The 15,238-nt window shown below is 41.3% G+C and overlaps 1 protein-coding gene across 3 annotated transcripts in view; it reads left to right on the top strand.

Annotated features, from left to right (window-relative positions):
* Nucleotides 1-15,238, top strand: part of nova2 (NOVA alternative splicing regulator 2) — a gene marked incomplete at its 5' end in the record, with an annotated part of 77,254 nt that overhangs the window by 7,909 nt on the left and 54,107 nt on the right. For all 3 annotated transcript variants that reach the window (XM_083984459.1, XM_083984457.1, XM_083984458.1), the window contains one exon: nt 13,044-13,187. In XM_083984459.1, the coding sequence (XP_083840585.1) occupies nt 13,044-13,187 (144 nt within the window). The remainder of the gene's footprint in view (nt 1-13,043; nt 13,188-15,238) is intronic.

Below are 15,238 nucleotides of genomic sequence, written 5' to 3'. Positions count from 1 at the left end.
TACTGTGTTTCTGGTTCTGATCGACAGAAGGGGACGTTTTTTCCTCTGTTACCGAGCACGGCTTAATTTCCCTTTAAACTTTATTTAGCTCTCATAGAGTCTCGTCATTTATTCTTTTTTTTTCCATCAGCAAAAAAACAAAAAACAAAAAAACAAGCCACTTGTTATTTTTTCTTTAGAGAATTTGGTATCATTTTAAAATGAAAATGTCCTCCATTTTACAGACCAAATGATTGCTGGTGTTATGAGTCATTTTGATACCTTCAAGAAAAATGAAAGCTGTTTTTAAATATATGCTCGGCAGTGATTTGGTAATGCAGACTTCAAAAATCATTCGAAAAGGACCTTTCTAAATGTAGATCTGTAGCAGTTAGTAATGAAATCCCTCAGCTGCACTGTGAGGCAGGTTCTCAGACGGCATTTGTATCTGTGAATTAGAGCTTTAAGAAAACCCCTTTCTCATTTCTCCTCCAAATATTTGATTATTCAAAGGGTCGTAGGAATTTTAAAGACTGCTGGCAGCATTTGAATGTAGTGATTAAGAAACCGGATCTCGCTTTGCACACCGAGAGGCATCACCTTAAATGTCAAATCTAAATTGAATGGATGACATGGAGAAATCGGGGAAACATTTAGATGCTGCAGAGGAGCATGATAAAGATAGAGAGGTTTCCTCTGAGAGCTCCCTGTGCTTATGAGTGACGACGACCATCTTTCAGACTCAAGACAGCTGGTCAGAGCCTCACCGCAGGAGAGCTTTACATGTTTGTGTGTGTGTGAATGCCACCCCCCAACAAAAGAGCAGAGGGGGTGTGTTAGACAAAGACTGCCCCCCTTAACTCTCCCTGCTTAGGGGAGATGAATATTTTCCAAGTCCCCAGAGCTCCATACCAGAGCCCTCCTTCATCAGCCGAAGCCAAGTGTGCACGCTGCTACACTTCAGACCTGTCTTTCGTTTGGGTCTGACATCTGATGTTTCCATACAGAGTTACTGGTGGAGGTTCTGGTCTGGTCTGCATATGTACATGTGACCTAGATTTGTGATGTGTTTGGTGTGCTGAATAAAACCTTGTATTTGCAGCTTATCTCTGGTGTTGAGAAGAAGAGTGAAAAACTGCATCTTTGTTTTGATGCTTGTGTAAATTGTTATCAAATCTCTGGTTTATCAGATGATTGATAATGACAATAGTAGCGTGTCCTTTGAGGGAATCAGTGCAAGACAATGTCATCAATTTTTCATGGAGTGGGGGGTTAGCTATCTAGGGTACACAATTGGCCAATTTTCTCTAAAGCCAAACCGCTGAGCACCACAATAGGTCTGGAATCCATTGGTAGTATAATGAAAAAGGTAACGTTCAATAGGAGAAGAAGAAGAAGAAGAGTAAAGCGCGTGAGAGAAAAGAAACAGAACATGAGAAAGGATTTGTGATCTTCAGCCCCCCACCCCACCCCTGCAGGCCCATGGACACCAGATCCCAGGATTTGAGCCTCCAATCCCTCAGCATGGAGAGCCTATTCTCGGCCTGGCGGGTCCGCAGGGGCCTTAGCAACAGATTGGACTGTTTACTCATCCAGTTCTGTCGAAGAGGACGATTTATTATTTATTGTGAACAACCTCTACGTCCCCAACAGCACCCCCGATTTCACACCTCTCTGTCTTGACCCACAGATGAACACGGAGTCGGACAACACACAGTTTGATGAACTTATGAAAAGTGGCTTTTTCACACACACACACACAGCTGGGTGCAGAGGGGTTACACTACAGACACATGAAGGCCACTCTTTGACCTTGCTGCTTGTGCTGCTACAACTCCCTTCAAAACAGAGTTTCTGGGAGTGGTCACTTGGCCATATTTTTTATTACACTCACGCACTCACACACACACAACACACACACACACACTTTACAAAGCAGATACACGGAAAAAGGATACGTTTTTGTTGTCAAATTCTTTTGACACGTAAAAGGAAATCTGTGTACTTCCTGTGTGTGTTGTAACTACAGGGATTTGAATGTGTTGCTTAGAGTGAAAACAAAGAAAGACCCTCATCACAGCAACCAGTAACTACACACATCCAAACAAACACACACACACACACACACACACACACACACACACACACACACACACACACACACACACACACACACACACACACTGCCATTACCTGCTGGGTTTGAACATGTAGCTAATCCCTCCATTTTCCAGCTCTTAATATCTTCATTCTCGAACGGTGTGTCTGTTTGTGGTTCGTGTTGTGGGAGTGCTGGGGTTCGATAAGACGGCTGGAGACTTGCCAGTTTACATTATCACAGAAAACTAAGACAGGGAAAGAACTTGGTACCAGTCCTCCTCACACTAAAAGAAAGCTGGAACATAACAAACATGACGTTAAAGGGATGTTATTAGCGTCTATATTAAGCTTTGATTGAGGGAGTTAACTGGCCCCTGTTTAGCTCGTGCAGTGGTGAAACCGAGCACATGTAGGCTACATGTTGTTATAAATTAGGTTAAGATCCTTGATGACATAATGTAACCTTTGGCAGCCATTTTGGAGGTCGTCAGCTGCTAGGGGAAAGTGACTCTGAGCAACTGAATTTAGTTTGATTGTTGTGGAGCTCAGCTCAGCTTTTTTTTTTTTCTTTTTTTATCACTATATGAACATGAGAGCCAAGCCTGACCAAGTCATTGTCTGGGCCAATAATAACAACCAGTATCGGTTTAACAAAGGAGTCTTGAATTGGCCTGCAAGATGTGTAAAAAAACATTACATTGGGATTGAGTCATAATTTCAGTTGGTATGGTCATTTTTGCATTTCATTTTCTTGCTACAATTTCAATGAATTGTTTAGAACTATATGCAGTCGACCATCAACATAATGGAGGGATGTTGAGTGTTAATTTTTCAAGGTTAAAATGTCCTGCTCAGTATATGCAATGACCAGACCAGAAGCTGAACATAGCACTCACTGAAATTGCTCATTTACATACTGTATATCACTGGAGTTGCACTGTGGCTTCCTATGAATACATTTGTCAACCATAATCAAAACATTGTCCCAGAGAGGATTTTATCTAGTACCATGTTAAGGTAAAATGAGGGAAGAAATAAAAACAGGCCACATTCAAACAGGTCTGAATGTATTTATCGCTTGTACTGTATGATATCCTGCACGTCTTCTCGTGACATTAAGGTATTTGCTGTATCCTAAAGTACAAGTGCATCGTTTTAGGAGCCTCACAGAATCCTCCCTCCACACTTTCTGACAGCTAAAACAGTTAGAACTAATCAGTTACAATCAACACATCTGTAATTATGGTGTTTTTCTTGTTCGTATTTGGACTGAAAGTTTACATGCTCATTATGCTGTCAGCTTGAAAGAAGCGCTGCACACGGGGGTGGGGGTGGGGGGGTCTGAGCTGCTGGATCTCTGATGATGTTTCATATCAACAAGTGCAGAAAATAGTTGGGGAGATCAATGAGTTTGACATTGTGCTGAGACATCAGGTTCTCTCAACACAATTGTGTAATTTTAACTGAGCTGTCATGACGCTCAGTAGATGTGTCTGGTTTGTCTCTGGGTCAACCTCTATTATGTCTCCAGTGTGGAAGCTCACTTTAAAGTTAATCTAATTGGTGCATCAGTGAACCGATGAGCATTAGTTTCTAGATTACTGTATAGCTCACTTTTTTTTCCTGAAAGCTTCACCAGAACTTTTTTCTGTTCATGTTTTTCTCTCCAAAGAATAAATTATTTCAAGTCACCCCGAGACAATTTGCTCAAACACCCACGAGTAGAGAAGTTTTTTACCAGCACTTTTTAATTCGCTGAGCTGTGAGAGGGAATAATGTGTGGGTGAGTGTTGCGTGACCTCTATCGAGTTTTGAGGTTAGTGTTGACATCAACGGGTCAGACGACGCTAGCAGCCTCCAGCTGCTTATTATGCTTGGATAGGTCGGCACGCTGGAGTGTATCACCTGCACCCCTCGGAGGTGGGATGACACGCGGAAGCAAATGTGGTGTATAATTACACATAATTAGAATTTGCAACTGTGACAGGTAGATAAATTAGGCTTGGCTTCTTCCAAATGGGAGAAATACAACCAAATTGTGATCCTTGTGGGGCAGGGTTCAACTTCACACCGGTTCAGGACAGCATTGAGTGACATGAGTGGCAAGATAATTTTCCAAAATTAAGATTCACCTCTGTGCTCTTTGCAGGGAGTTGGGGGGTTACAGCTGGGGTGAAATAACATAGAGATATCTCAAATAATCAGTGTCTCACCACAGCACTACATCCGTGTAAGAAAGCCTGGAAATGTATTAGATTATTTCATTCATGAACTGTCTGCAGGAACCTAAAGGGTGCAAACTACAAGATTCAGGAGTTCTGATTTATCAATACTATGATGCAATTATTTTCTGTCCAAAGTCTCATATTTGGTGAGAAATATCACATGAAGCAGTTCTCGTAAACCTGTATGAAATGCTTCATAACATCAAAACATCCCATCCTTTTGCGCAAAGCAGAGATTCTGCTCATATAATATTGTTAGATATTTAAAGGGACAATGAGGAGTTTTGGAAAAGCGAAGCGTTTTCACACCACATTTATGAGCCTCCGCGCGCAAGAATTAAAGTCAGAGGTTCAAAGACGATCACATACCGTCGTAGTTCCGACCATAAACGGTGATTCTGCGGCGTTATTCTCATAACTTGCCGCGAAACCGAAAGTAAAAAACGCTGGTCGGCTCGACCAGCATTTCCGCCACCACTAATAACAAAATAACGATAGAGACAAAACGATATATTTATCGAAAATGGGCCCATTAACAAGTGTGGGTAGCGTAGATTCATCCACATTAACGTGAGACTTTTTTATAACCAAATAGAAACTCCACGTTGTCCCTTTAAGAGGACCTTTTCCATCACAAATCGAGAGGTTTTACTTTGAAAACAGAAAGTGTTTTAAAGAAGGTTCATCTTAAGGATGTGTACATTTTTGTTTGTGGACTGTTATATGTCAGCCATTTTTAGTAAGAGCAAACATAGCTGATAAACTCTGAAGAATGTTGATAAAACTTGCCTGTAAACAGTGTCATTCACCATGAGGCAGTGTGGGAGGATGAGGCAGATACCACAGCACAGGTTTTCAGTTTTTTTTCCCCCTCTTATATCTGGAAGTTAGTGCATATTTATGAAAACTGAGTCATGGCAGTTATCAAACCGACTAAAAGCTTACTTCCAAAGTGTAATTCAATCAGTGTTATATAACCCTGTTACAGTAACAAACTCACCACTGGAGCTCTGCAGCACTCTTTAATGATACAGATGAGCTGTTGACTCGGTGGGTATGGAATCTCACAGGCTTGTGCGTAAACATCTGCATTGAGTTTATGTTTTTAACGGCTTCCAAGTGTGTGAAACTGCTGTTGTAGAGGGATATGTATGTAGCACAATGCTCGCAAAATATTTTCCTAAAGAAAATAGGTGGTTAGGATGTAAAAAACAGAAGAGGTGGTCCGTTTGTGTTGTCACAGGTGCACAGGATGCACGACATCTTTATATTTTGTAGAGAAAAAACCTCGTAAGTTAAATTCAAATCTTGGACATGATCCAGACAGCAAATAAAAACATTTTTTAACACTCACCATGGTAACCTGTACAAGTGTTACCATGCAACAATTGCAAGTGATGAACATGAGTCACTGATTACATCCTCTTATATACATGAGTCATGTTTTCAAGGTGTGTAGGCTTGTTTATGAGACGTTGGAAAGTGTCTGTTTGTGGAGGAGGTGTTTGAGAGTGTGTGAGCTTGTATCTGTTTTGTGCTGCAGATACACTTTTGTACTTGTGTATTCACACGTGTGTGCGTGTGTGTGTGTGTGAGTGTGTGTGCTTCGTATTTACCAATTCCCCTGCCTTATTAATACGGGCTGGTTATAATTAGCCTCTATCTAAAGCAGGTCAGTCCACGGCTTCATGCTCAAAGTGGGTCACTGCAGCACAGAGGAGAGGAGAGGAGAGGAGAGGAGAGGAGAGGAGAGGAGAGGAGAGGAGAGGAGAGGAGAGGAGAGGAGAGGAGAGGAGAGGAGAGGAGAGGAGGAGGGAGAGGAGGAGGGAGAGGAGGAGGGAGAGGAGAGGAGAGGAGAGGAGAGGAGATTCGGACTATAGAGGAGAGAAAATGAGGAAATGAAGAGGAGGCTCAGGACAGTTTCAGGTCATGACCATGGGACATTTTGTTCAAGCTCAAAAACAAGGTGCCGCTGTGATCGAGTTAGGACTCTGCACAGTAAACATCAGCCTATATCATTGTTACTACTTGCTGTGAATTAGCGATTGCCAGCGATCCTGTGGTTCCCATGTTGCTGAAATGCAATTATCCAGAAGGCCAAGTGAACGTTTCTGAAATGAAGGTAAAGTTTGTCACACTAAAGCTGTAGGAGTGGTTGGTGACATGCCGCAGTGCAGCTGAAGTTTGACTCAAAGCGCCTAGAGCTGTGCCCCAGAATATGCCACATTCAAAACAGCAAAAGGAAACAGTTTGCAGAAGAAGCAACCAAACAAACCGCTGAAAATAACTTGAAAGACAGATGCAGCACATTCGGCAAACACAACTGCAAATCACAACCAGAATATTGATTTCTCCAGCTGACTTTCACTTGAGATTTAGTTTAGAAACCAAGCGAGTGAAGATGCTGTTGTGGCTTGTTTGCCAGTCTGCTGACCCTCCAGCATCAATGGTCTCAATGGTCAATGACCAGATTTTGGTATTATTAATCAGCATACATCTACTTTGAGACCCATTTTGGGCCTATTTACACAAATCTGCAGCTCCTTGAACCCTTCAGTCCAAGGCCCAGTCCCATTTTAGCCACTTCCACTCGATTTTGACCCTAGCTCTCGGTTTTGCGCGTTCTGGTGTAAGGGTCGGTTGTCACAATTCTTTTAAGAGCAAGGGGAAGTGCTTTTCAACCCTTAAAATTACCCCTTAACTTGGAGGGAGGTCGGAGGCAGACTTCGAACGTAGTGCAAGATGAAATTACCCACGATACTTAGCAATACCAGTGGTGAATACGTCAGCTACACTAAGTGTTGTCCCATTGCGTATGGCTACGGTCTCTACTTCTCACTTCATCGTCAAGGGGCATCTCCCTTTGGAGGCCACTCAAAACTGAGTGCTAGTGTTAAAGAAAGAGAAATGGGATTGGGCCCAAGTGGAGAGGAGACTAAGACAGGAAGGAGAGGAGGATGAAGCAGTTACAGTAGGTGTTTGAAAGATGGAATAGAGGAAGAGGACGGCAGAGGATTGAGGATTTGGAGATAAAATTATCACCATGGAGGTGTTTTTATTTTGTAAAAAAGCTGTAAAAAAGCTCCAGCTGTCCGAGGGGAAAAACCTTTAATTTATCACAAAAAATCACAATTTAACTCAGTAAAAACGCTTTGCCTGCTAATGCACGAGAGGGAATTCAGATTAACGCAAGCTTTTAACAGAGGAGGGTGAATCTTTTAGTTGTGTGGAGGCAGGTCAGGTTTGGTTTTTCTCTCCTCTACATCCATGTTGGAGTTCCCTGCAGTTTGTATTTCATCACTGGCAGAGCTGAGGAAGGGCTGGGGAGTGTCAGGTTTCCTGTCTGTGTGCTCATGCTTTGGCTCCGCTGAACACTCATAGATGAGAACAGAGCCCACCCACTATGTGCAACTGCAACACTGCACTATCAAACTTTACACACTGAGAAAGTTCAGAAAATATGAGTTTCCGATCATAGAAGATATTTTCAGTCTTATTTTTGAATAATATAAATTCACTTCACACAGTTTTTTTGTTTAGATATCTTTAAAATGGATCAGCCAGAATCAGCTTGAATTTCTAAAAGCTCTGATATTGACATGAACACACAGAACAGCCAAAGGTTTTTGTCCAGTGCAATTAAAGACAAATTTAATAAACACCCTGGCAAGGAGGCTACATTTATAGTTATATTTATATAGCGAGAAATCACAAGTTAACTAAAATAGGCAGAAGTGCTATGTTGGCAGTTCAGCTATATTGTCACAGACAGCTCTGCTAACACCTGTCTCATGGTGATGTAAGCACTTCCATGTCATAATAACCACTGTAAGTCTCTAAACCAGTCTATGAAAATGTTAGGAAAAGTGAGGAAAATGTGGGTGCAACATCTGTGTATAGTGCTTTAAATCATTAGCCTGACAAGCCAGACTATATCATTAAAATGTATAGTCTGGCAACGACCGGTAGACCTCGGCTCAATCCAGGGGCGGGATGAAGGCTGTCTTTCAAACTGCCTCTGCACGCAATAGGGTAGCGCTACGACTAATCAGAGCAAAGAGCAGGATGACGTTAGCGTGACAAGCCAATTAAAATGTATGTCGTCATCGCGTTAAGCCCGCCCAACGATTCTCTAAACAGATAGAGCGCTGTGATTGGTGAACACAAACGGTGTTTGAGACTCAAAAAGTTCCTATGGCTCGTTTCTAGACCCACCTACGGAGCAAATATATTTGCTGCCGCTAGGGTGCTAGGCTATTAAATCATTGGTTTTGATGGGAATTCTATTCAAACTAAACCTTTGGATTTTGAGGCACAATTCAATGGACAAAAACATAAAAACTCATTGTTAAGTGTTTTACAGGCTTGTTCTTGTCATTCATTTTCTGAGGACACAGACGCCAGGGCCTGTCCTCTTTTTATGAGTCATAGACCACTGAGACCTAAACAAACTCCCCAGCATCCCTCTGCCAAATGACTGTACAATCTGATCTAAGGCCTGGTTAGCAAGAATAACTGAAAACAACTGTGTGGGTGTGCAGGGCCTTTCACTAATTAAATTTATTTATAGTGAGATGTCACACACACCTCCGTTCCTCCATTGTTTTGCTGCAACATAAGTGTTGAAGGGATTTAATAGGAGTTACAGCTATTAAGATAAAGCATTGAAAAACTCTATGGGATCTGGTTGTACCTGGTTTAAGATGTTTGTAAGCATGTGCATTTGTCTCTATGTTTTCACCTGTGTAGGAGACAGAGAAGACCAGTGCCTCGCCTTGCTGAGAAAGTGTGTCCCTGTAATGATAATCTTATTTTAATCTGCCTCCAGAGGTTACATGTCCTGGATTATCAAATATGAAGAATGCAGCAAGGGAGGGACGCTGAGACAAACCAGTGACAATTTAAAGAGACATTGCATGACCACGTTAGAAACGTTTATGTTACTTCACAACTCCGAAGGGAAGATTTGATCAATTCCAGTTTTTTTAATGTTATCGGATGATATAAAGATTTAATAGATTCCCTTTGAGTCCTAATAAGATAAAGTTAAATTGATGTTAAAGTGACATTTGTGCCAAAATACCTAGAATGTGAAAAACAAAAACAATAAAACTAATTATAGCTGCTGCGCAGCGATGGGTCGGGTCCGGGCTACTTTTGGGCAAATTTAGGCAATTCTGAGCAACAAACAGGAGAATAGGAAGACAAGACAGTTGACCTTATAATGTTCAATTTGCATCAGTTGAGGATTGAACCCATAACCTCGGGAACCAAAGACCATTGTCTATCGCACTGAGCTAATTGACAAGTGGCAGATCAACAGTGGCTTCACAAATTGAGTAAACCATTCACTGTCGTGTAGGCAGATTTGAAACCACAGTAAAAAGAAAAATCAGTTTTTGAGGTAAAATAATGATATTTGTCAAACATCTACTATGAGTCTAAGATGTTAGGAGCCTTCGCGCATGGACCAGTCCAAGCTATTTGTTTTTTTTTTTAATTTAGAGGCTTGCTGTGATGCCACCATTAGGGCAATTGTCTTGTGTTTCATATTGAGGTCAACTGACATTTTGATCTGTCATCATCACCACCATCACCCTTGCTGGGTCTCGAACTCACAACCTCTGACACCAAGAACCAGCTCCTAACTCGCTGAGCTAATTGGCTGGTAGTGAGATCTGCTGTGTAGCTTCATTTATCCACTCAGGGAGTCAGTGCCCAGGCAGCTGTTGTCAAGGCAGATTTCAGAAAGTCAGAAATTCTGTTATCTAAACAAAAATCTGTTAATACATAAATTGCATTTAGACAGCAAATTAGCTTAAGGACATGTGACATTTTGATCCATCATCATCATCATCATCATCATCATCATCATTATCATCATCACCCTTGCTGGGTCTCGAACTCACAATCTCTGACACCAAGAACCAGCTCCTAACTCACTGAGCTAATTGGCTGGTAGTGAGACCTGCTGTGTAGCTTCATTTATCCACTCAGGTGAGTCAGTGCCCGGGCAGCTGTTGTGATGAAATGGTCAAAATATCAATAATTCAGTCATCTAAACAAAAATCTGATAATACATAAATTGCATCTTGACAGCATGGAAATGTTGGTGATTTGTTTTTAATGATAAGTGTTTTGCTTCATAAGAGAAAATATGATGTTTATAAATTCCACTCTCACATTGACTGCAGTTGTTCCCATGAGAGCAGAATTCAAAATGTTCTAGAAAATTCAGTTTTTGAGTTAAAATTCTGATATTTGCCAAACTTCATCAACCATGACTCCAGAATATTGTCATTTTTTTTCAGGAAGATTGAAAATGTATTTATCAAGAATTTGATGGTATATGTTTACAGTACTGTTTGCAGTCAAACGTTTTCATGCACTGTAGGCTCAATTTTTGCTTAATCAAAAATCCGAGAAACAAGTTTTGTGGAGGACGGTCTGGAGATGCTCTGTAGCAAGTTTGGTGTCAATTGAGCAAAAATTGTGGGAGGAGATACATTTTAAAAGTTTTACAGTTATTGAAAAAAACAGAGTGATGGACTTCATAATTTGTAATAAGTTTAAGTGGACAAAAGTTTCAGCAGTATTGAGGCTACATTGTGGTGAAGTTTCAACACTGTAGCATCTACCGTTGGTTTGGTAGGAATTTTTAAAGTTTTTAAATTTAAACGCTTATTGTGCCCCCCCTAGGAGGGGGGGGGCACATGTCCTTGGAGTTGAGTGAATCTGGCATGGGACTGAACCTTTGTGCAAAGTTTGGTGAGTTTTCGCCCATGGGAAGTATGACTTCCTTGGAAGAAGAAAGAAAGAAAGAAGAAGAAGAAGAAGAATTCCTAGGAATACAATAGTGTCCTGTCAGCTGCGCTGCCCGGACCCTAATGATGAAGATTTAAGGCTAAATGGAACAAACAGTTTCTGCTCACATGCTGCTTTGTCAGAGGAGGAGCACACTACAGTGGAAAGGTCACGGTGTCAGTGTAGTCGTCGCTTCAGGTCTGAGGTGAAGCTTCAGCCGGCATCACTGAAACCGAACATAATGATTAAAACGTGCGGTGACCTTTCGGTTCGTTTCCTTTTGGCTTCAGTTCATTATTTTTTCCCCACAACAACTTAAGCAGAAATGTTAAAGCTGTTTTTCCGTCCTACTCTTCAGAGTGTCTTATGACATTAACTTGAAAATGTTAAACCTCATTAAGTCGCTCTGCACACCTGTAGCTCAGACTGTCTTCAATTCAAATGCAAATACAACATTTTCCCTGACAACAGAGAGCCACTGGAGGATTTGTTGTTGCAGGTTTGATGACATCAGGGTTTGTCTGCTGTATTTCAGTAAACTGCAAAAAGCCTGTTTTATAACCTGGATGGATTATGATGCTCTGTCGAACAGACCAACAGAAAATATCTATAAAATCACAAGGTACATGTTGTAAGCTTGAGTCTGAATTCAAACACAGTTTATGGATCGTCTTAGAAAAAAAAAACCCTTCTAACATATTTTAATAATTTAATTCATGCAAAGACAAGGAGCCAATGCAAAGATCCTAAAATAGGAGATTTTTCTTTCACTGTGGCAGGTGCATGTTGCAGACGCTGGTCACCAAGAAAAGTTAAAGTTTCTGGCTCTAAAAATTTGCTTTGGCCAAAGATGAATATTTTAAACCCTTTTTTTATCAAAGGAAGAATTGTCGATCTTTGTCTGTTCAAAGGCTTTTCCTCTGTTTTTATTTCCCTCAGGCTGATCAAACAAATGTATTTTTCCATAAGAACTTTACTGCAGCTTCAGCTTGTGAAGCGACTCAAACGTATCTTTATTCTGTCAGAGCAATTAGCTGAGCTCAGTGCTGCTGACAACAGTCAGCATGAGACCACATGAAACAGACAGCATCTTCCTTTCATACCCAGAGTTAACACTGTCCTCCTCGGTGCAGGTGGAGCTCCACATTAGCAGGGTAAAATATCAGAATCTCTGCTTGTCTGCTTTGTGTTTGTTTACATGAGCCTGCACATGTTAATGTGTGCATGTGTGTGTCATGGTGTTATGCATTCGCAAGGAGTCATTTCCTCGAGCATTGGTTGAATCTGATTGGCTTTAATAACAGAAACCCAGGAGCGGCATGTTCCTCAGCTCCCTCCCCTCGTGCCAAGGCGATGACGAGGAACAGATTGCTTGGGCCCGTCGCTGAAATTAGATCAGACCAATCAGGAGAGAGTGTTTAGAGGCTCGCATAAACGGACGTGCAGAGAAAGGGGAGAGATAACACCGAAAGGGTATCATCACATTATGGAAATAATTAGTTGCCATGGATATCAGTCACTATATGAAGTGATTGGGTGGATTTCTGCAGCCTTGGGAAGACTTGGATGGTCGATTGAGAAGGAACAGAGGGGGCGGATGGAGAGAGAAATTATTCTGCTTTGGTGCAGTGATGTGGCACCTGCTCGCATCTGTTCTGTCAAAACGTGATTGCCGACACTTTGTTTTCACTGCATAGTTTACACTCCTGTAAACCAAATGTACCGAATTATTTTCTTTAATTTGCATTTGTAAACTTGCTGCAAATTGTCATAAATGCCTGAAAAAACATACAAACAGAAGGCAGGCATGAGGACAAAGGATTAACACTGCACAGCTTTGTGTAACATTTCTCTCTTTCAGCTTCATTTTGAGTTAAAACAAGCTAAAGCTACAGTAGTTCTCTCTGACTTCCTGTTTCCTGTTTCCTGCTGCAGAGGAAGGCGAGTACTTCCTGAAGGTTTTGATTCCCAGCTATGCCGCGGGGTCGATCATCGGGAAGGGAGGCCAGACCATCGTCCAGCTGCAAAAAGAGACTGGAGCCACCATCAAACTGTCCAAATCAAAAGACTTCTACCCCGGTAAGACTCTACCTCCACTGCTGCTAATGGATGGATGGATTGATGGCGGGGGTGGGAAAGAAAGGCAAAGCTTTATCCTTAAATTCTCCAACACTGTTTTTATTTATATTTTATTTTATACATACTATATTTTTAATTATTTGTAATAATTGACAACACCCATACCAAAACACAGAAACACAAAAAAAAGAAAAGAAAGAAAAGAAAAATTAAGATTAAAATCATTATGATAATTATTATTATTTTTATGTTATACAGTATAATAAAATAATTCCAATGTGTGGCTGTTTTTGCTCAACACACATTGTCTACCTTTGACTTGTGCAAATGTTGGGTGCACCATAAACACAGTGTTTGAATGATGAAATAAGGTGAAGCTTTGCTCCATCTGGATGGATGAATGGATGGAATGAGAGGTACTGTAGGTTGTATAGAACAGCTGCCTCTCCATTTATCCATCCATCCTCTTAAAGGAAATGAAGGATGGAGAGAGTGTGTCAGGATGAACAGATGGATCAGTGCAAAGTGTTTTGACCCATTAAGGAAGCATTTCATTATCTCAGTCTTCATCCATCAATTTTTCATAATGTTAAAACACACACCCACAAACAGAGACACACATTGTACAGTCAACTGTTGTTTTGCTGCTGTGTGTTGTTTGAGTGAGTCTCCTTCAGACTGGGACGGCTGACTGCTGCTTGTTGTTATGGACATTGACTTATTGACATAGATTGATAGATTTATAGAAGCTATGCTGTCCGTGTTTGTGTGTTGTGTGTGTAACTGGGTTTACATTGCACCCAACACACACGAACACACACACACACACACAAACTTACAGCCCACCAAGGATCAAGATTTCTGAAACTAAACTCTTAATTCTGCCCTGATGTGACAGGTTATGTTATGTGTGTCCGTGTGTGTGTGTGTGTGTGTGTGTGTGTGTCCGTGTGTGTGTGTGTGTGTGTGTGTGTGTGTGTGTGTGTGTGTGTGTGTGTGTGTGTGTGTGTGTGTGTGTGTGTGTGTGTGTGTGTGTGTGTGTGTGTGTGTATGTGTTGCCTGCTTGCACTGTCCTGCTGTAAGATGAAGACATGGGTTGTTTCAATAGTGGAAGACATAAAATTGCACACATATTGTTGTTCTGAATTAAACACATATGAAAGTGTTGCAACATTGTCAAATGTAAAGTACTACATTAAAGCAGAAGTAAGTGATATATTTGTGTTAATATAAGTCTTAAATAGTTCTATCTTCCGACAGCAATCACTTACATAGAGTGTTTGGACCGAAACACGGGTCTCCCAGTCCCTCTGCTCTGCTCTGAGCTGAGGAGAAAACATTTCTCGTATCCTACAGTTTTTATCCAATGAGGAGAGAGAACGGCATGCAGGGCTGTGTGTGCAGCCAAGGGACGCCGTGAATGTGGTGACGTAGGGACGAGGACTGTTATGGTGCGTTCAAGGAAACTCGTAACTCGTGTTTTTCCGACCTGTGAAGTTCTACCAGTTCGATCTGGTACGAGTTCACGGGTCGGAAGTTACGAGTGGCCGTTATAGTGACTTTCACCGGTAAAACAGGTCGGAAAAACACGAGTGGGTTGCCTGGAACGCTACAAAGTCGTAAGTTGTGACTTGAAGCTGTAATTTACGGTTTCAAAAGCCTGCCTGGAACGCAGCATTAGCCAAAACGACCGGATCGCTTACTTCTGCTTTAATAAGTTTTACATTTTATAGTTTTCTTTGTTTTATTTGAACTTTTGATTCATAACAAGCTATGATTTTAAGAGCCAAAAAACATCCAATCAGTAGTCTTTTCTTGGTTGCTTGAAGACATTTCACCTTTCATCCAAAAGGTTTCCTCAGCTCTAATAATTTGAAGGCTTGGTCATCTGTAGTGATGACCATGGCCCTGGTGGAGGGGGCTTGGTGCATGGCTTAGATAAGTTACAGAGGTCCAGACAACTCGTTTTTAAGGCTCAGTTTCTGAATACAAGCTGTGTGCATTTCTCTGTTGACTGGTGCTTTCATACTTTCACAGTATTAATATAGAAA

The sequence above is a fragment of the Trachurus trachurus genome, assembly GCF_905171665.1.
Source record: "Trachurus trachurus genome assembly, chromosome: 13".
Classification (NCBI taxonomy): domain Eukaryota; kingdom Metazoa; phylum Chordata; class Actinopteri; order Carangiformes; family Carangidae; genus Trachurus; species Trachurus trachurus.
The sequence above is the reverse complement of the archived record's forward strand: the minus strand, read 5'-3'. Positions and strand labels throughout refer to the sequence as shown.